We start from the raw sequence: 25,450 nt of genomic DNA, 5'->3' as shown, positions 1-25,450 counted from the left end.
GCTTCTGGGCAACTCCCCTGTTGGAGTGCTAGAATTACAGATGTGAGCCACTGAGCTTGACTTTTTGTGTGTGGGTTCCAGGGACTGAACTGGGGCTCCTCAAGCTTGTAGTCAGTTAGCTGCTGAGCCAGCTTGTTGCCATTTTTAATTTTTTGAGGCAAGATCTCATACTGTATCTTGGAGTAGCACTCACAATAATCCTTCTGCATCAGGTTCCTAGATGATGGGATTATGGGTCAGTGTCATTCTACCCAGCCAAATGTATCTTTTTGTTTATTTTACCATGTCTGCAGTCCAGCTCTGCAACTGCTGAGTGTTTTTTTTTTTTTTTTTTTTTTTTTTGCCACTAAATGTCAAATAGCTGTGCTGCTTGAGGCTGTCATAGTCACAGTGGAGCCCTGTCCGACTGCACACGGGAACAAATTAGAGCAGTGCGTAAGGAAGGTAATGGAGACTGCCTTGAATCACCGAAGCTGCTCAGACGGCTCAGGGCCTAGTACATGTCTGAGATATACACGTCAGTGAGTCTCGTTGCATAAGCACATGAATTCAGTTCCCAGCCCAGTCAGTTACTAGTTTCTTGACTTGGGGAAATCACTTGGTTTTTAAGTTTTTAGTTTCCTCATCTGTGAAATGGGGGTGGTTTGTATATTTTAGACTCTGGTTATTTGATTGACAGAACTGTCTTTCATCATCCTTGGGTGAAGTATCATGTTAGTGAATGTTTGACTGTATCTCTAATCCTAACAGAGAAAGGGCATGGGAGCACTAACTTCTCTGCCAGTATTGTCACATGCCATTCACTGGAGACGACTGGCTGGGGTGGGCTAGAGAGGGAATGTATCGCTGAGATAAGGCCGAGTGTTCCGTTTGCCAGGCTCTGGCTGTACCTGTCCTCTAGTGAACTGGCAAGTTTACCGTCTTGTTCTCCTACCAGTGGAAACAGAGAAAGACATTAATGTTGAGCCTAAAACAACAGGGATGTTCTAGGCGCTTTCACTCTCTCTCCTCTCTCTCTCTCTCTCTCTCTCTCTCTCTCTCTCTCTCTCTCTCTCTCTCTCTCTGTGTGTGTGTGTGTGTGTGTGTGTGTGTGTGTCAGGGTTGTGTTATTTTCTTCTTGTGCTGATGCTGACAGACATTCAGTTGGGACTCATTCTGTTAAGTGTCATGTTAGGTTTATTGAACATGATGATGGATTTGATATGCCCTTTGGGCATTTGTGGCTTCGCGTCGGGAATCTAGACACAGAAGCCGAGAGTGAAGCTCAGTGGAACAGTGCTTGCCTCAGGATTCAGTCTTGGAGGGAAAGAAAAGCATTTCTGTGTCTGCATTTGGAGAATCTGCTAGAGTGACAAGCTGCTCAGCGCACACCTGTAGTCCCAGCATGTGGGAGGCAGAGACGGTAGATATTTGAGTTCGAAGTCAGTCTGGTCTTCACAGTGAGTTCTAGGACAGCTAGGGCTCCACAGAGATACCCTGTCTTGGGAAAAAGAATAAAAAAAGGAAAAGAAATGAAAAAAAGGCTGCCATGCTTGGTGAGAGAAGGCCACACTGTTTAATTGCTAGTATTTCCTTATGACTTCCAGTAAGTAGGCCTTTAGTTCTAGGGAGGAAATACAGTGTTCTGTTGGATATCCTAGGCACATTAATTTCTCTTACATATACATTAGTGATAGAGGAATGGAAGGAGTTTCAATTGTTAGAGGACTATTGTAGTCAAAAATGCCCAACTGTGAGGTTTCCCTTTCCTTCAGAGCATCCGAATCTGCTCCTCAAACTTTACAGTTAGTCAGGATTGCTCATTACGCCATTATGGTTGGTGATTAAAAACCCTGGATGCATGAATTATACTCAGATTATATGTGGTCTAATTAAAAACATCTTAGATTATCTCTACATATTTACACAGTAAGCTTTTTAGAGAAGAAAGGTCAATCTATTGAATCATCTGTCTTAAATGTAAGAGACCATTGGCTATGGATAAAGAAAACAGTAGCTTCTAATAGAAACCTCAAACAGAAGGGATTAACACATCAAATCCAGCATGTACAAACACTCACATGTGTGCAGGCAAGTTAGTCAGAGAGGGAGAGACTCTTCAGCAGCCAATTGAAGTAGTGCTTGTCCACTCTAAGTGTACTTAGAGTCTGAGTCAGGCCTCACAAGTTTGGGGCCAGCTTGGCTTATGTAGTGAGAACTTGTCTCTAACACGAAACTAAGAAGTCTCTCAATTTACTAGAAAAGGCAGCTTATTTTAGACATAATTTCTGGCTTATGCTTTAAAACAATTACTTATTTTTGCCTTCTCCAGAAATAAATCTTCAAATTTTCTTTATTATAAAATATCTGAAAATAAATGTAAGAATGTCTGTAATATTGCTTTCGGCAAAGCACTTAGGGAGGAAAGGGTGTTTTGGGTTGTTTTGTGTGCTTTTTTTTGAGGCAGGGTTTCTCTGTCCTGGAATTTACTCTGTAGTCTAGGCTGGCCTCAAATTCCAAAATCCACCTGCCTCTTCATTTCAAGAGTGTGTGCCACCAGTGCCCTGCCAGGAAAGGGTTTATTTCAGCCTAATCTCCCAGGTCACATTCTGTCACTGAGGGAACTGAAGGCAGAGACCTGGAGGCAGGAGCTGAAGCAGAGGCCATGGAGGAGGCTACTTTCTGGCTTGCTCCTCGTGGTTCACTCAACCTGTTCTCCTACAGCCCCCAGAACCACCTGCCTGGATCCATATGTCAGTGTGTTGGGGACATATTCTTGTTGAGGTACCCTCTTCCCAAATGGCTTTAGTTGGTGTTAAGTTGAAAGAAAACTAAACAGCACACATACTGTATCAGTTGTTAGCATTTTTTTTGATGCACATTTTAAAGATGCACTTTTAAGGATTTGTAGTCACACTATGTAACTTTGTATTGTATTTTTGTTTTGCCAAGGAAAATGCTGGATATACACACAGTACTGTACACATTTTTGTTGTTTTAAAGATTTTTGTATTATATATAAATGCACTGTAGCTGTCCTCAGATACACCAGAAGAGGGCATCAGACCTCATTACAGATGGTTGTGAGCCACCATGTGGTTGCTGGGAATTGAACTCAGGACCTCTGGAAGAGCAGTCAGTGCTCTTAACTGCTGAGCCATCTCTCCAGCTCCACACATTTTTACTGTGAAGTAGATCACTGGCTGTTTGGCTGGCTCTTCTGGTGACAGCCCAGGATTGATGCACTTGCTGTGCTTGTGTTGGGTGTTAGTTGATGTGTTGTGCCAGCATGGCAGCCTGCATCAGTCCTCAGCTACTAAGGCAAGTAGATGAGTCTGCATGGTCAAAGGTCAGCTTGAGTGCACAGCACAACCCAGCCTGATTATTTTCTTAGGCAGGGTTCCTAGAAGTAGTTATGGTGAGCCTGATAGCCAGGGCTGATGGAAGGGGGCAGGACAGACATGTGTTTTGGCTGATATGACCAAGGACTTCCAGTTTTTTCATCAGCTAGTATCAGGTGTTTGTGTTTTGTTTTGCTTTTAAAGAAGGTATCTCCATTCATAACCTCAAGCTCTGACCTCTCCCATGTGCTGGTATTATAGGTGATTTAGCTCAGTTTATACCTCTAGACTTCATCTGTGATCTTTACTTTTTTCTGGCGACTCCTGACACCTACTGGTCAAGCTGTGTATATACAGCAGTTTGTAGTTGGTAGGTGTGTTTTGAGATGGGTGATTGATTGGCACAAGTGGTTTCCTGTGTCTCTACCTAACCAGCCAATTACTACAATCAGGAGGATGGCGTTCCTTGATTGACTGGACTGTCTTGTGCCCACAGCAGGAAATTACCTTGAGATATAGAAAGAAGGTTGTTCTTTAAAGGAATTCACCTTCAACAGTCAAGAAAGGGATATTCTAAAATTATTTTAAGTGGCTGGAGAGATGGCTTTGTGTTTAAAAGCATGCGAATTGTTTGTTTTGTGCTTTGTGGGGTTTTGTTGTTGCTGCTTTGGTTTTTTGAGACAGGGTTTCTCTGTAGCCCTGGCTGTCCTGGAACTCCCATCTGTAGACCAGGCTGGCCTAGAACTCAGAGCTCTGCCTGCCTCTGCCTCCTGAGTGTGCCCCTGCCTGGTGTGCTTCCTGTTTTGAGACCTGGAACTCACTGTGCAGACCTTGAACCCACAGAGATCCACTTGCCTTTACCTCCCAAGAGCTGTGTACCTCTATGCCCAGCCAAAGTCAAAGTTATTTTAACATTTAAAATTGATTTTTGTGGTGCTGCAGATCAAACTCAGGACGTACATATTAGGCAAGTGTTGTATGCCTGTGCTACCTTCCCTCCCTCCCCCAGACTTCTAGGTTTTGATAGTTATTGTTAGGTAACTTCTAAAAGTTAATTCTAACTTAATAATGCTTCTTATTTTTCTATTCTCACTAATATTGGTTATTGATTTCTAAACATTGTTGCCTGTTGAATGTTGAAAATAGTACTTTGCCAGGGTATGTGGCACAGACCTATAGCTGAGACCTGTAGCCAAGGCTACATAGTGAGATCCTTTACTTAACATCAACTGTAATTATTTTCTGTAACTAACTTAAATGGTTACTTCCTTTTCCTTTTGACAGATTTACTATTGTTTTCCAAGATGCTTTCCAATTATTAGTTATTAAGTGGATTTCAAATGTGTTTTGTTCTTTTCGTTTTGAAATTGGGTTTCAGTCTGTAACCCCGGCTGTTTTGGACTCACCATGTAGACCAGGCTGGTCTCAAATTTGTGATCCTCCTATCTTAGTTTTTCCAGTATTGGGCTAACAAGTATGAGCCACTATATACCATTTTTTCTTATATTTATTTATTGTATTGTTTTATGCAAATGAGTATTTTGTCTGAATATATGGGGAACATGTGCATATCTGGTGCCTTCAGAAGTCAGAAGAAAGCATGGATCCCTAGGGAATGGAGTTAGTGTTTGTGATCATACTGATAGCATCATGTGGGTGCTGGGAATAAACCTGCCTCTGCAAGAGCAGTGCGCTCTCTCTCTCTCTCTTTCTCTCTTTAATTGTATTTTCTGTGCATTACATGAATGCACAGAATGTGTTTTGCATGCATGTCTGCATGAGGGTGTTGGATCCCCTGGAACTGGAGCTAGAGACAATTGTGAGCTGCCATGTGGGTCTGGCAATTGAACTGGGGTCTGGAAGAGCAGCCAAATGCTCTTAACCATTGAGCCATCTCTCCAGTCCTGGAAATGAGTGCTGTTAACTGCCAAACCATTTCTCCAACCCCAATTCTTAATTTTGTTTTTGATTTTGTTATCCAGACAGGGTTTCTCTGTGTAGTCCTGGAACTCCCTTTGTAGGTGGACTGGCCTGGAACTGAGAGAATCCCCTTTTCTCTGCCTCCTAGGTTCTGGGATAAAAGGCGTGTGCTGCTGCTTTCACCACGGCCACCACCCACAGCACCAGGCTACAGTTCTTAGATTTTTAACATTCCTGCATAGTAACACCTGCAGTGTTTTTGCCCACAGTTTTGCTTCTATTGATGTCTTTTTCTTTGGGAACAATTCCAGATATTCTTGTAGCAAAGGTATGAATGCCTTGGCCAGTGGTAGAAGCATTTGACTGTCATATGCCAGGTACTAGAAGGATAAAGGATCAACACCAAAGAAGGAAGCCTTTGCTTTTAAAGAATTTCACCAACTTGTATTTCTGTCCACACTCTGAGTGGGGCTGGAGAGATGGCTCAGCAGAAAGTGCAGTGGCTGCTCTTGCAGGGGTCCAGAGTTTGTTTCCCAGCAACCATGTTGGCTGTTCACCACTGCCTGTAACTCCAGCTCCTGGGGCTCTAATATCCCCCTCTGGGCTCTGTGGGCATCTGCACATAAATATACACACAGACACACCTGGCATGTAGGCACATATACACATAGTTAAAATAAACCTTTTGGGTTGGAGAGATGCTCAGTGGTTAAGAGCACTGACTGCTCTTCCAGAGGTTTTGAGTTCAAATCCCAGCAACCACATGGTGGCTCACAACCATCTGTAATGAGATCTGATCTCTTCTGGTGTGTCTGAAGACAGCTATATTATACTTATATATAACAAATAAATAAACCTTTAAAAATCTTTTGAGAGGTTAAGGGTTTAAGCTCAGTGGTAGAATGCCCCCCTAGAATGCAGGGGGCTTGGTGCCAATCCCCAGTACCACAGAAGATAAAACTCGGCTCAGTATTATGTGGTTGCTGTCATTTCATTACATATTTTTACTCCTCCCCCCCCATCTCTTGGTGCTAAGAATTGAATCCCGGCCTAGTGCATACTGAGCACATTCTACTGCTGAGCTCTTCTCCATCCCTGAAGTTACTGAATCAGTGTTTGTTGGGGTAGAGAGACAGCTCTCTGGTTTAGAACACTTGCTGTGCTCCCAAAGGACCAAGATCTGATTCTCAGCACACACATGGCAGCTCACAGCTGACTGTAACACTGGTTCTGGGAGGTCTGGCACCCTCATCTGGCCTCTTTGAGTAGTAGATACACACATGATGTACAGACATGTATGTAGGCAAATCACCCATATAAAGTAAAATTTAAACAGTGTTGGTTGGTTGACTAAGTTAATGGGTGATCTTAAATTGTTTTAGTTTATAGTTTTAATCTATATAAAATGTTATCAGAAATGTAAAATCCTCCCTGTATTCCCCAGCTCCTATCTGTCCTACCCGTGCATTCGGAGTATAAATGTGTGTTTTTTCTTTCTCGTCTCAGGTCTGGTCCATCGAACTCACATGTCGTCTTGTCGAGTGGATAAGCCTTCTGAGATAGTAGATGTTGGAGACAAAGTGTGGGTGAAGCTTATCGGCCGAGAGGTAAAGTTTCCTGTACCTTCGTGTGGTTTGAAAGGTTTATAAAAAGCTGAAGTTTTTATTGGAGTTCCATGATGGTACGTGTGTAAATGTGCCTGGTGGCTGATGTCTTTATTTTTAAATCTTGTCCCAGTCATCTGTCTTGAGTTTGAATCTGGTTGGCTGTCCTGCAGACTTGGGAGAAATAGCATGAAGAATAGAAGTGTAGTGGGGGAGTGTGTGTTCATAGAACTCTCCTCCTGCGGTTCAGAAAGAAAAGAACCAAAGAAGGAGATTTACTCTTTAGCATAGCTTCAGAGAGTACTTGTCATATATACTTCATCTTGTGCCGAAAGGAAAAGGACACACACTTGCAGCCATCTCTCCTAGAATCTGGGATTACGCAGTGGATGGGCAGCGCAGGCATGGGAATGCCTGCCCTCCGTGGTCTACCAGGACACCATGAAGAAGCTGAAAATGGTTGAGTGCTTCGATGTGTTAGGTTTTGTAGCTGTATGATGGGGCCGGAGCGGAGAATGGTGTCATTCTCTGGTAATTTTAGCATCCAGGAAGCTGAGGAAAGAGAGAGTGCGTATGTCTGCTGCCCGTCTGTCTATCCCCACATGCAGCCTACAGTGTGTGTGTCGATCAGAGGACAGCTTGCTGGAGTCTCTTCTCTCTCTGCACCATGTGAATTCTGGGGTTGAACTCATGTTAGTTTGACAGCATCTCTTCAGCCATTATGTCTGCCCTTTTTACTTCTTCTACCCACGACCTGTTCTTAGCTTAGTGCTTAGTCGGTTTGAGGTTAGAGTTTGCTCTAATATTTACAAGTTGAACTCTGAGGTGCTACAGATATGTGGTCAGGTTTTCAAGGGGTTTGGAGCTTGGTAACATAGCTCGGTTGGTATATACTTGCCATGTAGGCATGAAGTGAGTTCACTTACACTAGCATCTAAGTTGAAAGCTAGATGTGGTGCGCTCCTGTAATCCCAGTGCTGAGGCAGTATAGACAGAGGACCCCAGAGACTTGCTGGTCCCTGACTGAATAGGGGAGCTCCAGTTCTCAAAAAATTGTGTAGGGGTTCCAGAGGAATGAGGCATGACTAGGTTGACTTTTGGCTTCTGAACACACATGTACTGACACTCCCCTACACACACACACACACACACAGACACACACACACACACACACACACACACAAAGGGGTTTTGGTGACTCTTTTTTTGTCTTTTTCAGATGAAAAATGATAGAATAAAAGTGTCCCTCTCCATGAAAGTTGTCAACCAAGGAACTGGGAAAGACCTCGATCCCAACAACGTTATCATTGAGTAGGTAAAGGGGTTGGAGAGCTGAAACCCCACAAGTACAGATGCAGTAAACTAGGATAGGCTGGGCTGCTGCTGAGCGTCTCCGAGTAGGTGACCTTAGATTTTACAGGTGGAACTATGCTTCTTGAGTGTTTCCAAGCAGGGCCTCGCTGAGTAGCCTGGGTAGCCTCAAATCTCAGTGCTCTTACCTTACATTCCCACATGCTGCAGCTGGGGTGCACGCAGCACGCGCCTGTGTGGAGCGGAAGAGTGTATCAGGCAGGGATCTAGTGTCTTCTCAGCAGTTTTGTTTTCTGTCTCCTGTCTCAACCCTGCCTGTCAGCAGCTCATGAGGTGCTGCCACTGCCTCTCCAGACAGGTTTCTACATTGGCTCTGAGGAAAGGGAGAGATGGGTGGTGTTGAGCTCCCACATCTTTAACACACAGCACCTTCCACTTGAGAATGGAAGGTTGATGGTTGATCTAAGGGTGGGGTCCGGAGATCCAGGATGCTTGCTGTCTGCCTCAGATCCTGTTTTTCATTTTAAAAAAAATTGAAAAGACACTCATTTCTTTATTAGCGGCATATATGTGGGGACAACTTGTGGCAACAGTTCTTTTCCTGCTACCCTTCAAGTCTCAGGGATAGTACCTCAGCTCCTCGAACTTGTATAGCAAAGGCTTTTGTTTTGTCTCATGGGAAAAGGTGTGTGTGTGGTTTGTGAGAGTGTCTCTCTCTATGTACCCCAGGAGGGAATGTTTCAATTCGAGAGAAACTACTATTTACATTGTTCCATTATTATTGTTGTTCTTGTTTGTATTAAGACAGGGTCTCTTAACATAAGCATTGGCTGTTGTGAAACTTACTGTGTAGGCCAGGATGGACCTGCCTCTGCCTCCCAGGTTCTGGAACTAAAAGCTATGCCAGTGTTTCTGGCTCTTTACTAAATTTCCAGCCAGAATTTGCTTAATCTTTGAGAGCCCTCGCTGGAAGGCTCACTGGGGAAGGCCTTTGCTCTGGAAACCTGCCGATCCGAGCTCAGTCCCTGAAGCTCCCACAAAGGTGGGAGGAAAGACCCAGTTCCGTAAAGTTGTCCACTCCCACCCTCAGGGCGTATTCACTGTTTCTAGTGTTTCACAAAAGCCAACTAAATCACACATTTATCTTTAAGTTAACCATATTATTATTTGTTGATTTTGGTGTTAAACATCATCTTCCTCTCTGGCAGTGACATTGATTAATAACCAGATGTGGTGGCACATTTCTATAATCCCAGTATTTGGTAGACTAAGGCAAGAGAATATGTAGTTATAGGCTAGCCTGGGCTACATAGTGAGATCCTGGCTCAGGAACATAACCACAAAGAGCAATGAACATAATTTGAGTGAGATCTTCATTACAGAAAAAAATGTGAAGCCCTCTTAGTTCTCCTCCTGAGAAAAATCTCTTCAGCTATGAAGGACTTTATCTGAAAAGTAGGGAGGTGGTGTTTACTGAAGATGTGTGCGTACCAGACATAAGGCAGGTGGACCTCAAGTCTGTGATGCTCACGGTAGCCTGTACGGTGAGTATGGTCTGTTTCTCTTCACATTTCTACTTTGTAGCTGGAGATAAGTCACCTGTGACTGTATAGGAAATTATAGGTGAGAGACTTAATGTAGGACCCAGTGTGAAAGCACACGTTCTGCCCAGCAGAGTACCTCTAGCCACTGCATGGGACTTAGCCTTTAATATTTCTGTAGTTTAGTTGCTAAATATTGATGTATATGTAGGTCTGCGTATCTGTAAAACACTTCTGTTACAGTGGTAATCTTTTATAATTCAACTCAGATGGGCTGTGACACACTGTGGGACACCAGGGAAGCAGCGCAGAGTGGAAGGGGTCACAGGTGTTAGAGTTAGACATCAATCCAGACTCTTTGTCCTCTCCAGACTAGAGCATGATCTTAAGCAGATCTTTTTTATTTTTTATTTTTTGGTATTTTGAGACAGTGTGTCTCTGTGTAGCCCTACCTGTCCTGGAACTGACTTTGTAGAGCAGGGTGGCTTTGAACTCAGAGATCCCCCTGCCTCTGCCTCCCAAGTACTGTTGAGGTGAGCTATGATACTGTGTAACCAGCACAGTGGCAGTGGGGATGGAAAGTGGGCTGGCCTCGTGACACCTGTGCCGTGGGGGTCTGATTGGGCATGTGCTATGTTGAAATCCCAGAGGACTGGCATTGATTCTAAGGAGGATGTGTTTAAGCTGCTGCTCAGGCCTCTTAACACTCAGCCCTTCAGACAAGGACACCTGAAGACCTGTGCTCTCAGAGGCCTGTCTTGGTTTTGTTATTCAGACTTCACTGTGTTTTGAAAGGCCCATTTCTATAATTCAGACCAGAAATTGACTCTTTGTGCACTTAGATTCTTCTAGGACAAAGGCCAAATGTGTATGCAGACATTTTCAGAACTTAAATTATATGCTTGTCTGCAGTGTCCACTCGGGTAGCTATGTATAACACGGGACTATTTAAATGTAAATTAATGAATATTAAGTAAAATTTCAGAACTAGGTTTGAGGGTGCAGCCCTAGTTACTGCCCAGGCAGCTTAGTGAGCCGCATCCCGTCTCAAAACAAAAAGGAAGGAGGAGGCTGGAGTGAAGCTCGGGTGCAGCACTTGCCTTGCATGGAGGAAGTTCCAGCTCAAGCCCCAGGGTCTCAGATTTAGTACCTTTTGGGTTTTCTTTTTTGAAAATCCATATAGGTGTTTTGTCTGCATGCATGTCTACACCACTTGTGTGTAGTGCCCTCAGAGTCCAGTAGAGGATGTCTGATCCCTTGGAATTAAAGTTACAGGTGGCTGTAAGCTATTTGGGTGTTGGGAACTGAACCTCAATCCTTTGGAAGAACAACAAACGTTCTTATCCTCTGAGCCATCTCTCTAGCCCCATGCAGTTTGGTTTTTTGTTTTGTCTTGCTTTACTTTTTATTGGTTCTTTGTGAATTTTCCATCATGCATCCCAATTCCCCTTGTCTCTCCCCACCCTTGTTCCCGCCCTCCTCTCTTGTAGCCTCCCTCTCAACAGAAGGAAAAAACAAAAACCCTTGTTCTGGAAGCTGTAGTGTGTCACAGTGTGTCACAGTGTGTCCTACAGTGTACCCTTTGTCCACAGTTCTTTGCTTGCATATATTCGTTTTATGATTCTTTGGTCTGGCTCGAGGCCTCTGGCTTTTGCTACTCTATCAAGACTGGAGCCTCACTGGGACTCCTCTCATGAACAATATCCTGTTGTTGCCCTGTGTCATGGAGCTCCTGTAGCTTTGGATCTGTAGGATCGGCCTCTCCATGTACTCCAGTAGTTCATTGATGGGGTAAATGGGGTGGATGGGATAGATGGGGTGGATGGGATAGATGGGGTGGATGGGATAGATGGGGTGGATGGGATAGATGGGGTGGATGGGATAGATGGGGTGGATGGGATAGATGGGGTGGATGGGGTGGATGGGTAGATGAGGTGGATGGGTAGATGGGGTGGATGGGTAGATGGGGTAAATGGGGTGGATGGGATAGATGGGGTGGATGGGATAGATGGGGTGGATGGGGTGGATGGGTAGATGAGGTGGATGGGTAGATGGGGTGGATGGGTAGATGGGGTAAATGGGGTAGATGGGATAGATGGGGTGGATGGGATGGATGGGTAGATGGGGTGGATGGGTAGATGGGGTGGATGGGTAGATGGGGTGGATGGGTAGATGGGGTGGATGGGTAGATGAGGTGGATGGGGTGGATGGGTAGATGGGGTGGATGGGTAGATGGGGTGGATGGGGTGGATGGGTAGATGGGGTGGATGGGGTGGATGGGATAGATGGGGTGGATGGAGTGGATGGGTAGATGGGGTGGATGGGTGGATGGGTAGATGGGGTGGATGGGGTGGATGGGTAGATGGGGTGGATGGGATAGATAGGGTGCATGGGGTGGATGGGATAGATGGGGTGGATGGTGTGGATGGGTAGATGGAGTGGATGGGTAGATGGGGTGGATGGGTAGATGAGGTGGATGGGTAGATGGGGTGGATGGGTAGATGGAGTGGATGGGTAGATGGGTAGATAGGGTGGATGGGTACATCAGTAATTCTGTAGTCACACTAGCCATATTAAAAAATGTTTAGTAACCATATTTTTCTCTAACATGGTGGCATATGTGAGATCATGATTATTTTTTTGACTTTGTGAGGTCAAAGTCAGCCTGTCTTTCACAACAGCAAAATAATATCATATACCAATGGGAATAAATATCTCTCAATTAAAGACAATGATGTGGATGAGTTTCACAAACAACAGAATTATACAGGAAGTATCCTAAGTGTGTGTGTGTGTGTGTGTGTGTGTGTGTGTGTGTGTGTGTCTTTCTTTCCCTCTGGGTGTGTGTTTATGTACCTTTTGGTACTAAAAGTTGAAACCAGGGATTTTTGTATGCTAGACATATATTTTTAACACCAAGTTAATATCCCAGGTACTTTAGTACTTTTATTTTAAGACAGCTCTTTGTTAAATTGCTCAGGCTTGTGGAACTCCTACTTAACCTCCCCAGTCTTGGGATTATAGGACGTACCTTATAACGGGTGTCCTGAAAACTACTGTAAAAAAAGGTGAATTTGTGCTTTTGACAGCTAGAATGGTGGACACTCTAGGAATAGGCCTAACTAGGAACAAGCATGAGATTTCTGCTGTTATCAGTCCCGGTGCTGGTCATATGGGAGGGGAGATTCAGACCAGAAAGAAAGCAGACGAGCTGTATATTACTGTGAGTGAGTGTCTTTCCTATAGGAGCTCATGCCCATTAAAAGTGTGATAGGAGTAGAGGCAGAAGTAACCTGTGGCTCAGGGAAGAAGCCTTGCAAGAGGGAACTACTTTTGGGTATTGAGCACATCGTTGGGGGGAGGCATTGCACTCAGCACCTATGAAAAGTTGAGTTAGCTCTTGGCCAGGGCCTAAGGGAAATAAATTGGGGGCTGGGAAAGGAGTTGAGAAGCTAACTGAAAGCCCCAGACCAAGATCTCCTAAGGAACTTGACCTTGGTTTGTAGAGTCTGTACAGTTGTCTAAGGCCATGAGTGATCTGTTGAGGGCTGCAGGGTGCTTTTCCATGGTAATCATTCTTCCCCTCGACGTCTCTCTCTGTCTTTTTTTTTTTTTTTTTTTTTTTTTCTGGAGACAGGGTTTTCTGTATAGCCCTGGCTGTCCTGGAACTTACTCTGTAGTCCAAGTTGGCCTCGAGTTTAGAGATCCACCTGCTTCTCCCTCCTGAGTGCTAGGATTAAAGGCCTGTGCCACCACTGCCTGGCACTTATGCTTTCAAATATCTTTTCCTGTATATTATTGAAAGGAAGCCTCATCTCATTCATAATTGTGAATTCAAAGCCTCATTCTAAATGAGAAAAAAGAAAAAGAGGGGGAGTGGTTCCACTGTCTTGTTCTGTCTCCATTGTCTCATTCTGTCCAACACTTCTCTTTCTCTTTTCATTGTTCAAAAACAAAACCAAACCCCCGCGCAGCAGTGCGCTGTAATATACCTGGCCGCTTCTCTGAAAAGCGCCAGTGGTCAGGATGTCTTTCATTACAGGCAAGAAGAGAGGCGCAGGCGGTCCTTCCAGGATTACACTGGGCAGAAGATCACCCTTGAGGCTGTCCTGAACACAACCTGCAAGAAGTGTGGCTGCAAAGGTAAGGGCAAGCCTGCCATTTCTGTCTCCTCTCTTTGAGGACAGACACTCTGCTGGTTGAAGGAGACGGGGTTAGATTAGCGCCCTGTGTTTTTTGGTCAGCTGCTGTCTGCACTCACTCACGGTCCTCCGCCACACTTTTCTCCAGGCAGATTACTGTCCTGTAGAAATGAACTGCCTTGGAGATGTGTTCCTTACAGGTCTCAATTAGACCCTTTCTTTCTCCTCTTTAGCTCAGAATTAAGTTTCAAATTTTTAACAGAGTGCCTTTTTGTAACAGAGATAAGGATTGTCGCTTGCTTTTGGCTGGCTCTATTTCCTTAGGTTTCTTCTAGTCTTACTCAAATATTAAAAGCTTTTCAGCCTGACTTCCCTTATTGAGCCATAATGAGAGAGATTGCCATCTTCTCATTTTCAGAGTGACCTCAATTTGCCACCTCCTGTCTCGACTTCCCACCCATCATGCTTTGTTCATTTCTACTTATTTATTTTTAGTATGGAATAGTTTATTTAGCGGCGTGGGAAAGGGAGTTGAGAAGGGAGTAGAGGCAGAGAGAGAGAGGAGAGAGAGACAGAGACAGAGACAGAGACAGAGAGAGGGAGAGAAGAGGGAGAGAAGAGGCCGGCCAGGAGCAGGTGGAAGGGCAAGGGGGCAAGTGAAGAGAAGGAGAAAGGGGCCATACAGAGAAGAGAGTCAGCTGCTTTGTCTGTTTTCTGTAGTGATAGTAGCAGATCTGTGTCCTGGTTGAATTTATGAGGGTTGGTTTTTTTGTTTTGTTTTGTTTTTATATGCATTGCTGTTTTTACAGGCATGCATGTCTGTGTGAGTGCATTGGATCCTCTGGAACTGAAGTTACAGACAGGTGTGAGCTGCTGCCATGTTGGTGCTGGGAATAGAATTTGGGTCCTCTGGAAGAGTAGCCAGAACTCTTAACTGCTGAGCCAGCTCTCCAGCCCTGAGTCTGTGGGGCTTTATAGCCCCTACTTTTATTAGTGAAATAATAGAATGTAGCAGTGAAGGAATCTGTCCCCTTGAGGATTGGACTCCCTCTTTTGGTCTCCTTGGGCACCTGCACTCATATGCACATACCCACACATGTATACACATAGTAAAAAAAAAAAAAAAAAAAAAACTCATCTTCCAAAACAACAAAAAAGGGACCTTCAGTAATAGCACAGGCTTAGTGTGGAGCACCTACTGATATCCACCTGTTGCTCCATAGAGCAAGAATAATGACAAGTAGGATTTGACCCAGTCAGCAAAGGTCAGGTTGAAGGTGGTTGGCTTTGGTGCATCAAAAGCAGCACAAGGCAGAGAAATATCCAACCCGAGCTAAGTGTTAGCTTTGCTGCTGTGTGACCCTGAGCTGCTTAGCTCTAGGTCTCAGTACCTAATGCAGATGCAGGGTGTTGGGTCTCATGATCTCTGCGGCCCTTGCCAGACCAGATGGTCTGAATTCTCAGGCACCCGGGGTGTCTGTGCCTGTCTCTGTGTTGGCTTGGATGTGAGGACCCAGTTATTGCCAGCTCTCTTCCTTTAGGGCCTGGCCTGCAGTTCAGTTCCCTCTGTCAAGCATTCTGCTCTCTGGAGCAGCCCTTCATTGTCAGGAACGAGTTCCAAAATAGATCTTTAAAAATTAATAAGCCCCATTGCTAAAGGAGAGGGAGAGCCGCATAAGCCTTCTTGTTTGGACCTTCAGCCATTTCCAAAGCTGCACCAGCGACTCTCACAGCTCTGTCACCAGCTGCTCCCCTGCTTGAGTGAGCATTGCCACCTTGAGGTGACAGAAACACTGCCCCAGATAAACTCAGTAATGTTTTGAACTGGTGGGCCCTGCCAGGAGCCTCCAGGAAGCATCCACCAGCAGAGGAAAGTGGCTTCTTCCCTCTCTAACCTCTGTGCTCTTCTCCACAGGCCACTTTGCAAAGGACTGTTTCATGCAGCCAGGTGGAACCAAGTATTCTCTGATCCCTGAAGAGGAAGAGGAAAAAGAGGAGGCAAAGGCAGAAGGACTTGAGAAGCCTGATCCCACAAAGAATTCTTCCAGGAAGAGAAAGAAGGTAAGAGCTGGCCTGCTGCTGTGTGTCCTGGTTTTGTAGGTCTCAAATACAAATGCTTTTTGTAAGCATTTAGGAGTAGAGAAAATTTTAAAAAGCAAGCCCTCATAATCTTTTCAGAGAGAGTTGTATTGGCAGTTTTACTTTTGTATTTTATGTATATGAGTGCTTTGTCTTCATGAATACCAGAAGAGGGAATTACATCCCATTACTGATATTTGTGAGTTATCATCTGGGTGCTGGGAATTGAACTCAGGACCTTTAGTATAGCAGCCAGTGCTCTTAACCACTGAGCCATCCAGCCCCTTGTTTTTTAAGTATTCTTAAGTGGTTTTAAGAGCTTGATGTTAAAAGCCATGTAATGGTGGATCCCAAGAGTTCCAGGCCAGCCTGGGCTACACAGAGAAACCCAGACTCAAAAAGCAAAATAAGGGGGCTGGAGAGATGACTCAGCAGTCACTGATTGCTCTTCCAGAGGTCCTGAGTTCAGTTCCCAGCAACCACATGGGGCTCACAACCATTGGTAATGGGATCCGACGCCATCTTCTGGTGTGTCTGAAGACAGCTAGCTACAGGGTACTTACATGCATTAAATAAATAGATAAATCTTTCTTTTAAGAAATCAAAACAAAACAAACAAGCAAACAAAAGAGCCACATAAAGTTTTACACTATGACTGTGAGGATTGATTGATTGATTGATTGATTGATTGATTGATTTTTTTTTTTTTTTTTTTGAGACAGATTCTCTTGTAGCTCAGACCAGCCCCAACTTGCTATACAGCGAAGGATGCCCTTAAACTCTCGATCCTCCTCTCTAGTGCACTCCTGTGCTTAGGTATAATCATTAATTTATTTCATTGTTATTAGATACTTATACTTCCAACTTCAACTTCAATTCTAGGCTATACCTCCTTACATATGTTCCTGGGTTAAGCTTACTGAATTGAGGCTCAGTAGTTAAGAGTATTGGCTGCTCCTGCAGAGGATCTGACTTCAGTTGCCAGTACCCTGTGGTGGCTAGCAACCACCTGTAACTCCAGTTCCAGAGGATCTGACACCCTCTTCTGGCCTCCAACGGCACTGTACAAGCATAACACCCACACATGTAAAATAAAAATAAATTAATCATCTTAGAAGAGGGGATGGGTCATTGGCTAAGAGCTTGCTGTCCAGAGCTCCCATGAGTTTCTAGACCTCATGTCATGTGTCAGCTATAACCACCTGTAACTCTGACTCCAGAGAAGTCTGACACCTCTAGCCTCTGTGCCCTGTACTCACAGGCATACGTAGATACATAATTAAACATAATTTAAAAAGCAATAAGAATAAATCTTTTAAAAAAAATTAAAAAAATTACTGAGTCAGGGGAGCCAGACTGATCACTCACACCTGTAATCTCTGCCCTCAGAGGACGGTGGATTGCTGCAGGTTCAGGGCAGCATAGCATGCAGAGTGAGTTCCAGGTATGTGGGGGCTGCAGACTGTCTGTCTAAGAAGAAAAAACCAGAAAGCCTGGTGGGCCTGTGAGTTGGAGGCTAGCCAGTCTACATAGAGAGACCCTGCCTCAAAGGAAAAAGGAAAGAAAGAAAAGAACAACAAAAGATATTGAAGACTTTGGCCTCTTGGGGTTGGAGAGATGACTCTGTGGTTAAGAGCACTTGTTGCTATTGCAGAGAACCTGGGTTTGATTCCCAGCACCCACATGGTGGTTCACAACCATTCGTAACTCTAGTTCCAGGGGTTTGATGCCTTCTTTTAACCTTCATGAGCACCAGGCTGCATATGGTGCACATAAGCACATGTAGGCAAACCAATTCCCACTAAATTAATTAATTAATTAATTAAATATATATGTTTCGGAGTTGTCTCCTTTCACTGCTTAGAGCACAGTGATTCACAAGCATGTCTTACTGTGGTGCAGACGGTAATGTGATATGGAATGTTCCATGCAGAGATGTAAAAGAACTGTGCTGTAGTTCGGTCAGCCAATAGTTGTTTCCTTAACTTGCAGGATATTTCTGTGATTGGTTATTGAGTTTTGTTTTGTTCTGTGTGGTTGATATTTGGAGGGTAGTTTCTCACTGTGTAGTCCTAGTTTGCCTTGGAGTGCTTGTTTGTAGATCAGGCTGTCCTCAAACTCACCAGAGGTCCACCTCAGCCTCCTGAGAGCTGGGATCACGGGTGTGCACCTCCGCACCCAGCTTTTTTGTTTTTGTTTTTGTTTTTAAGATTGATTTTCACTCTGTAACCCCAGCTGGCTTTGAGCTTTCAGTGGCTCTTGGCAACGCATGCTGAGTACTGGGGTTGCAGGTGAGCCCCCAAACTCAGCTTTTTGAAAAGTTGTTAAGTGGTCATTTTGTGTCAGGCTTGCAAGCTCTAGGAGTGAAGGCTCTGATATAGTCTCTTTGCTCAGGGGCAATCTCACAAATGGAGGATTGTTGTCACTGTGTGGGTAAGGGAAAGGATCCATTATACCGTTAGAAGACTTGTGTATTTATTCTCTCTGTGTCCCTCACCTGGGCTCTCCCTGGTACTTTAGACTTTGGATTGAGTCTTTCAAATCTAGTTTGATGCCCTTGGGGTGGCTGGCTGTGTAAGTTTAAACTAACTGCAGTTCTTTGATTTACAGAGTGGGATTGTTGTAATCTTTGGTGGTGTTCCCTCTGGGGTGACGCCCAGACCCTCAGAATAGAAACTGATGACAAGTTACTCCCTAGATGACTCTCAGTTTTAGGAGACATGGTCTCATGTAGCTCAGACTGAGCTCAAACTCCTTATGCAGTTCAGGCTGACTTTCCATTGACCCTCCTGCCTCCACCTCTGGAGCCATTCTCACCACAACACCTAGCTCCAACACTCAAACACACTGCTGTGCTCTGCGGTCTCTTGGGGTTTTGTTGTTATTCAGTGTCTGTGGGTATTGTGCCTGCATGCTTGTCTGTTCACCGTGTGTACACCTGATGCCAATAGACGCCACAGGCGGAAGTCCATTGTGAGCTGCTATGTGGATGGTGAGAATTGAACCTGGGTCCTCTATTAGAGCTGCTAGTCCCTTAACCAATGAGCTGTCTCTCCAGCCCCTACATAATCTCTTTCATGAGCTCTCTGACCAAACACACACATACCACCACACTTCGTGTCTCTGCCCCTAAATGAGAAGTCATGGCTTTATCCTATTCTCTGTCTCACATTCAGTCAGTTCCCAGGGCCTGACAAAAGCTCTCCTCCTCCTCCTCTTCCTCTCCCCCAACCCTCCCCCATTCCTTCTCTTCTTCCTCTTCCTCCTCCTTTTCCTCTCCTCTTCCCTCTCCTCCTCCCCCTCTTCTTCCTCCTCTTCTTCCCCCTCCTCCTTCCCCTCCTCCCCTCTTCCTTCTTCCTTTTCTTTCTTAAGACAGTGTCTGACTGCTTGCATCCCAGGCTAGCCTTGGACTGGTGATCCTACTGCTGGCCTCGAGTGCCGCTGGCTTTGTCACTGTGCCTGGAGAGGACATATTTTAAGCATTTGAAAATAATGTTAAAAAAAAAAAAGAAAGAAAAGAAAATAATGTTGCTCCTTCCTCACATGTGTCCAGGATAGTGTTAGACACTTGATGTAACAAGACACTAAGATCACCTCTAACCAGTTTTTGTTTGTGTGTTTGTTTTTTGAGACAAGGGTAACTTGGACACTGTTCTTTCCTTCTATCGAGTAGGTCGTCAGGGCTGAAACCAAGTACCTTTACCCACGGAGCTTGCCCGCCCCAGGTTTTGTTTTGTAACCTGAGGTCTTTATCTTTTGGTGTTGCTGTTGATTTATTTCTATAGTCTATATGGATCAGGCTCATGTCTCCCAAATTCCAGGATTCCTCCTATCTGTCTCTTACCCTCTAAATCTTCTTTTCTCTTTCCTTTTTCTCCTCCTCTCGGAGACTGGGTATTCCAGGCTGGCCTTGAATTTACTACCCTCCTGCCTCACCTGAGTACGCTGTCGCAGCCCCTCCAAACCTCGGGTTCTCTAGGGAATGGGCTTTCCTTTCCTGTAAAAACTGGACTTTGGTAGTCGGTGTGTGGGTTTGGACATGACTCCAGCACTCGAGTTCTGGGGCCATGTGTAAAAAGAACGGAACAGTTGATTTGAAGGACGTTCGATCTGCACTGTCAACAGGAATGCGGACAGGAGTGGCTGTGAGTAGTAGTCATGTGAAAGGCATCTCACAGGAAGTCAGGTCACATCATTCAATCAGCTAATTGCTTAAGGAAAAGATAATCAGCGAAGGTATGTGCGGTAATAAAGGAGAGAAACAAATCCCAGGGAGGTCACTGGCTCTCATGACCTTCAAAGGACAGGAAGTGAAATGTAGTTAAGCCTGCTCAGGACTACAGCTAGAAAGTCAAACATGAAAGCCGTTGAACCTTGCCCATTTCTTCTCAAGTTGCTTCAGTGTCTTCCTTTTGTATTCCTGTAGAAGAGCATATTTAATACTAGGCCTATGAGACAGAAGATGCTGGCCAAGATCTGCTCAGAAGCCTTGGTGCTTCAGCTTTCAAAAAGAATATTATGTCAGTGTTTTATGTGGTGTGTGATGGTGTGTGTGTGCCACAGCCTGTGTCAGAGGTCAAAGGACAGCAGCATAGAGTCAGCTCTCTCCTTCCTTTTCTGTGGGTTCTGGGGATTGAACACAGGTCACAAGGTTTGTACAGCAAGTGCTTATCTTGCTGAGCTATCTTCCTGCCCCTCCCTACCACTCCTACGTTTGAGACGTGGCCTCCAGCTCACTGTGTAGTGGAGGATGACCTTAAATGCCTGGTCTTCCTGTCTCCGTCTACCAGACACTAAGATTACACCCACGTACGCTATATCCACTTCTGCGGTATGATGTCATCTCCCACCATTCCCTCCACACACACACACTTACTTCAGCTTCCTGCACTGAGGAACTTCTGTTGTATGTACCTCTGTACAGAATGATTGTTGTTGCATTGTGATCTATGGAGAGACGTAGGCAAACACAGTGTGACATTAATATACCAAGTAGCGCAAATGCCATGGAGAAAGAGTTCTGGGGTGGTTTTGTGGTGTTGGACCCAGCACCTTGCGCATGGTAGGCCAGCCTTTTATTGCCATTGTAGATAGATGCTACCATTATAGGCTGTCATCTGGAGCCACGTGTGATGGTGTGCTGTTATCCCAGCATGAGAGGCCATGGCCTCGGGATTCCATGGTCAAGGCCTCTCTGGGCTTCATAGCAAGGCCTTGTCTCAATAAAATAAAAGAGTATTATTGGGATAAGTGCGTTATCTGCAGCGTTGCAGTAGCTGGGTTCTGGGGATGAGCCTGGCACACTTGAGGAGAGTGCAGAGACGGTGTAGCTAGTGTAGGGCAGCAGACCAGGAGGCCTGGAGGTTACAGCAGCCCAGCTGCTGTAAGAACTTCATTTTCTACTTAAGTTGATTTCCAGCAGTGCAATGACTGCCTCACTGCATAGTACTGGCTGACCCAAAACTCACCCTGTAGATCAGCCCAGCCTCGAACTCAGAGATCCATCTGCCTCTGCCTTACGTTTTAAGAATTTTTCTGGCTACGATGTGGAAAGGTGAAGGTCAGAAAGTAAGGCCAGAATCTTGAGGCCGGGTGACAGACACTTACTCCAGGTGGAGATTCCTGGAGCATGCTGGCATAACGGTGATAGAGAGGATAAGAAAGGAGCTGATGTGGATTTGAAGGCAGAGCCAACAGAGTCTGTTGAGAGATTGGATGAATGGCAGGGGACGGAACTGATGGCATCAAGATTGGACTGTAACTGAAAGATCCCAAGTGAGAGACACTAGAGAAGCTGTTAAGATCGTAGTTTGAACCGGGTGGTGGAGACACACACCTTTGATTTTAGCACTGAAGAGGCAGAAGCAGGCCGATCTCTGAAATTGAGGCCAGCCTGGTCTCCAGAGTGGGGACCAGTGCTCCTAAGAGATGCAGAGTTCGGCCCTGCCTCTGTAATCTGGGACGGGCTTCTAACTTCTCCAGGCCGTGGATACTGTTTCATTGACTCATCACAGCACGTGGTGGGAGTGCTATTCTTATCTGTTTTCCATTTGAAGAGCTAGACCTCAGTGGTGATGTCTTGCCAAGGCTGCAGAATAGTAAGTAGAGCTCAGGCCTGGGTCTGTGTGACACCTGGCTCACTGTTCCTTCTGTCACCTCAAGGTGGATTGCCCAGGCAAACAGGCTTGCAGGATGGTGGCTGTAAAGCCTGCAGGAGCAAGAGCCTGTTTCTGCTCTCCCTCCCTCTCCTGTAGTCTAAAAGGTTAGGAACTTTGCCGAGGCACCATAGGTATTTAAAATTCAAGGAGGCAGCTTATCCAGTGTGAAGAACTACCCAGGTTGCCCCATAGAAGCCTGGGAACCAACCTTCCAACTCTGTGGGTGTGTGCTGATAGCTCTGGTGACAGGTTTGTGTGTGGGGTCTAACTTTAGGAACTTTTCCCCCTTGTGGGAAAAAAGAGATGTGAAATGTTTGTTTACCTTTGCAGACTTTCTGGCATATTCTGCTCCTTCTCAAAGCACTTGCCCTTTCTTTGACTGTGAGGGAAAGTCACATACATGGCCATGCTCCCTCTCGAAGTTCCTTTGCCACATGTAGCTCATGATGTTATTACCCTTTAGGAGTAAGAGGGGCCATTTTTCCATCGCCAGCACTTCAGTGGGGCTACTCTTAAGGGGAAAGGTCAAGTTTGAATCACAATGGGTCTACAGTCTATATTCTGGAAGCCACCAGGGGATCAAGACAACTCCCTATCCACTATGGCAGTGCCTCCCCCATGTAGGGTTCTAGACCTCCCATGGTGTACTTTGTAGAGTAAGCTTACTTATGAAGATGCTTTTTATTAAACATGATAGAGGGGCCAGTGGTATTGCTCAAGCTGAGACCTGAGTTGGTGGGAGAGAAGTGACTCTTGAAAGCTGTCCTCTAACTGCCACTTGTGGGCTATGGAGTGCATGTATACACACGAGCACACACGCACATGCACGCACACACACACACACACACACACACACACAAGTTATAAATACAGCAATTGCAGTAGAAAGGAAAGCTTGGCATACATATTTCTTCCAAAGAATGCAAACAGCAGGGCTGGAGAGATGGCTCAGAGGTTAAGAGCACTGACTGCTCTTCCAGAGGTCCTGAGTTCAATTCCCGTCACCTCCATGGTAGCTCACAACCATCTGTGTTCAAATCCCAGCATCCACATGGGACCATCTGTAATGGGGTCTGATGCCCTCTTCTGGTGTGTCTGAAGAAAGTGACAATATATTTATATAAATCAATAAATCTTTAAAAAACAAAAGAATTCACACAGCTGACTGGGTAGGACACTCGCACCATTCCAGTGCTCTGGAAGCTGAGGCATGAAGATCAGTTCAAGGATAAAACTGGGCTACAGGAGACCCTGCTTCAGAACCTCCTTCCTACAAAATATTTGTTTTTCCTCATGCTTTGACCATGAAAAGGATTGACCTAAACCTATTTATATTTATTTGTTTTGAGACAGGGTCTCTTTCCATAGCCCTGGTTATATTAGAACTCACTTTGTAGATCAGGCTGAGATCTACCATGCCCAGCAAGGACTTAAAAAAATCAGCCCAGCAGTGGTGACACACACCTTTAATCCCAGCAGAGGCAGGCAGATCTCTGAATTCCAGGACAGCCTAGTCTATAGAGTTCCAGGACAGCCAGGGCTACACAGAGAAACCCTGCCCCAAACACAGACAAATGAAAAAGACTAGATGCTTGCTTTAAAAACAACAACAAGAAAAAAACATTGGGCTGGAGAAGTGCTTCTACAGTTCAGTTCCCAGAACCCACATGCAACTAACTCCAGCCTCAGGGGAATCTCAGGGCATTAACTGTGCACAGTTGTGTGTGTGTGTGTGTGTGTGTATGTGTGTGTGTGTGTGGTGTTTCTGTGTTGTATACATAAGCACACTTTCAACATGATTCAAATAAGATAAAGGTCTGAGTGTTGTTGTGTGTCTTAGTTCTCCCTCTCATTTGGGATTTTACTGTCTTCGTTAGTCTGGCTGGTCGAAGACTCACGATGTCTACCATCCTGAATCTGCTTCTGTAGCACTGGGATTGCAGGCATGCACCACTTTCCCTGGCTTTCTTTTTGCAACGGTTTATGTAGTCCTGCCTGACCTTGACCTCATGTCCCTGTCCCCACTTCCCAACTGCTGGAATTGCAGGTATACACCACACACAGCTGTAGTTCACCTTTTGGTCACCTGCTGTGGTTTTGATGTTAGAAATAGACACACATGTATTGAAACATTACATTTCCCTTTTAGGAAAAGAAGAAAAAGAAACACAGAGACAGGAAGTCATCTGACTGCGATAGCTCTGACTCTGAGAGTGACACAGGCAAGAAGGCAAGGCACACGTCAAAGGACAGCAAGGCTACAAAGAAGAAAAAGAAGAAGAAGAAGCATAAGAAGAAGCACAAGGAATGAGGGTGGGACAGGCCGCAGCAGCCCTGGCTCCTGCAAAGACTCACTAGTGAGAATGTGGCCTATCCCGCTGACTTTGTCCCCATGGTTTCAGATGGCTTTTCCTCATGTAGCAAGCAGATTGGAGAGCCAGAGAGCAGCTCCCAAAATGTTTTTTCCTTGTTGCTCCTGATCCCTTTGCAAGCGACCCCTGCAACCATTGCATTCACACGCTCAGTTTCTTCAAGTTCTAGTACCACCCTGGCTGCCACTGCCAGAGCTGGATTCCTCTGCAGGAGTCCATGCTAAAGCCACGGGTGCTGCTGTGGAGGTGAGCCTGGCTGTGGTGGAACAGCGGCCTCCATTCCCCCAGCCAGGGCCTGCACTCAAAGTGAGAACCGTTTGCGGTGACTGCTAAACCAGAGATCCATAGCCAAGGTCATTGCTCTGCTTCTGTCTATGACTGTGTGTGTGACTGACTGGCTCCATTTCAGGCCTCTGCTTAAATTCCTGGCATAAATGGAAATGTGTTTGGTTTGAAACTTTCCAGAAGGCTTTATTCCTATAATCCTTCCTGGGTGACTTACAGACTTAACACATCAGTTCACAGAAAACACTTAATATTTTATCCAAGACCCTGGAAAGAGGCCAAGCTGAGGCACAAAGCCAAGGCCACTAGCAGGTCACAGCTTTCTTGAGATTACTTATAAACCCTCTCTTCCATAAGTGAAGACCTCTTTCCCCTGGGCTGAATAGGAAACCCGTATTTGTAACTTGCTGGGCATGAGTGGATGGCTCTTAGCAGTCACCTCCCACCACGGTGGTCCACGCCTGAACCTTGATGTCCTGAGCCTGTACTCCAGAGGGAGGGTGACCACAGCACATCATAGAGCAAATCCAGGAGTGTTCTGTGCAGGATGGATGTGAGCTAGCAGCCACTCGGTGACAGCCAGCTGCTCTGTCATGGCGGGTCACTGTAAAGGCTTGCATAGGTGCTGCTGTTCCCTCACTGAGACTGTCACTCGGCTGTGTAACAGTGCTGCTTCCCACTGACATACAGGAAAGGAAGACCAAAGGCAGGCGGCAAC

The 25,450-nt window shown here is 45.4% G+C and overlaps 1 protein-coding gene across 4 annotated transcripts in view; it reads left to right on the top strand.

Annotated features, from left to right (window-relative positions):
* Positions 1 to 24,531, top strand: part of ZCCHC17 (zinc finger CCHC-type containing 17) — a 37,047-nt gene extending 12,516 nt beyond the window's left edge. For all 4 annotated transcript variants that reach the window (XM_080921738.1, XM_080921741.1, XM_080921739.1 and 1 more), the window contains 5 exons: positions 6,747 to 6,847; positions 8,064 to 8,155; positions 13,739 to 13,839; positions 15,754 to 15,899; positions 24,225 to 24,531. In XM_080921738.1, coding sequence (XP_080777864.1) covers positions 6,747 to 6,847; positions 8,064 to 8,155; positions 13,739 to 13,839; positions 15,754 to 15,899; positions 24,225 to 24,386 — 602 coding nt within the window. In that variant the 3' untranslated portion in view covers positions 24,387 to 24,531. The remainder of the gene's footprint in view (positions 1 to 6,746; positions 6,848 to 8,063; positions 8,156 to 13,738; positions 13,840 to 15,753; positions 15,900 to 24,224) is intronic.
* The last annotated feature ends 919 nt before the right edge of the window (positions 24,532 to 25,450 follow it).

This window comes from Micromys minutus, assembly GCF_963924665.1.
Source record: "Micromys minutus genome assembly, chromosome: 9".
In the NCBI taxonomy this organism is placed as follows: Eukaryota; Metazoa; Chordata; class Mammalia; order Rodentia; family Muridae; genus Micromys; species Micromys minutus.
The sequence above is the reverse complement of the archived record's forward strand: the minus strand, read 5'-3'. Positions and strand labels throughout refer to the sequence as shown.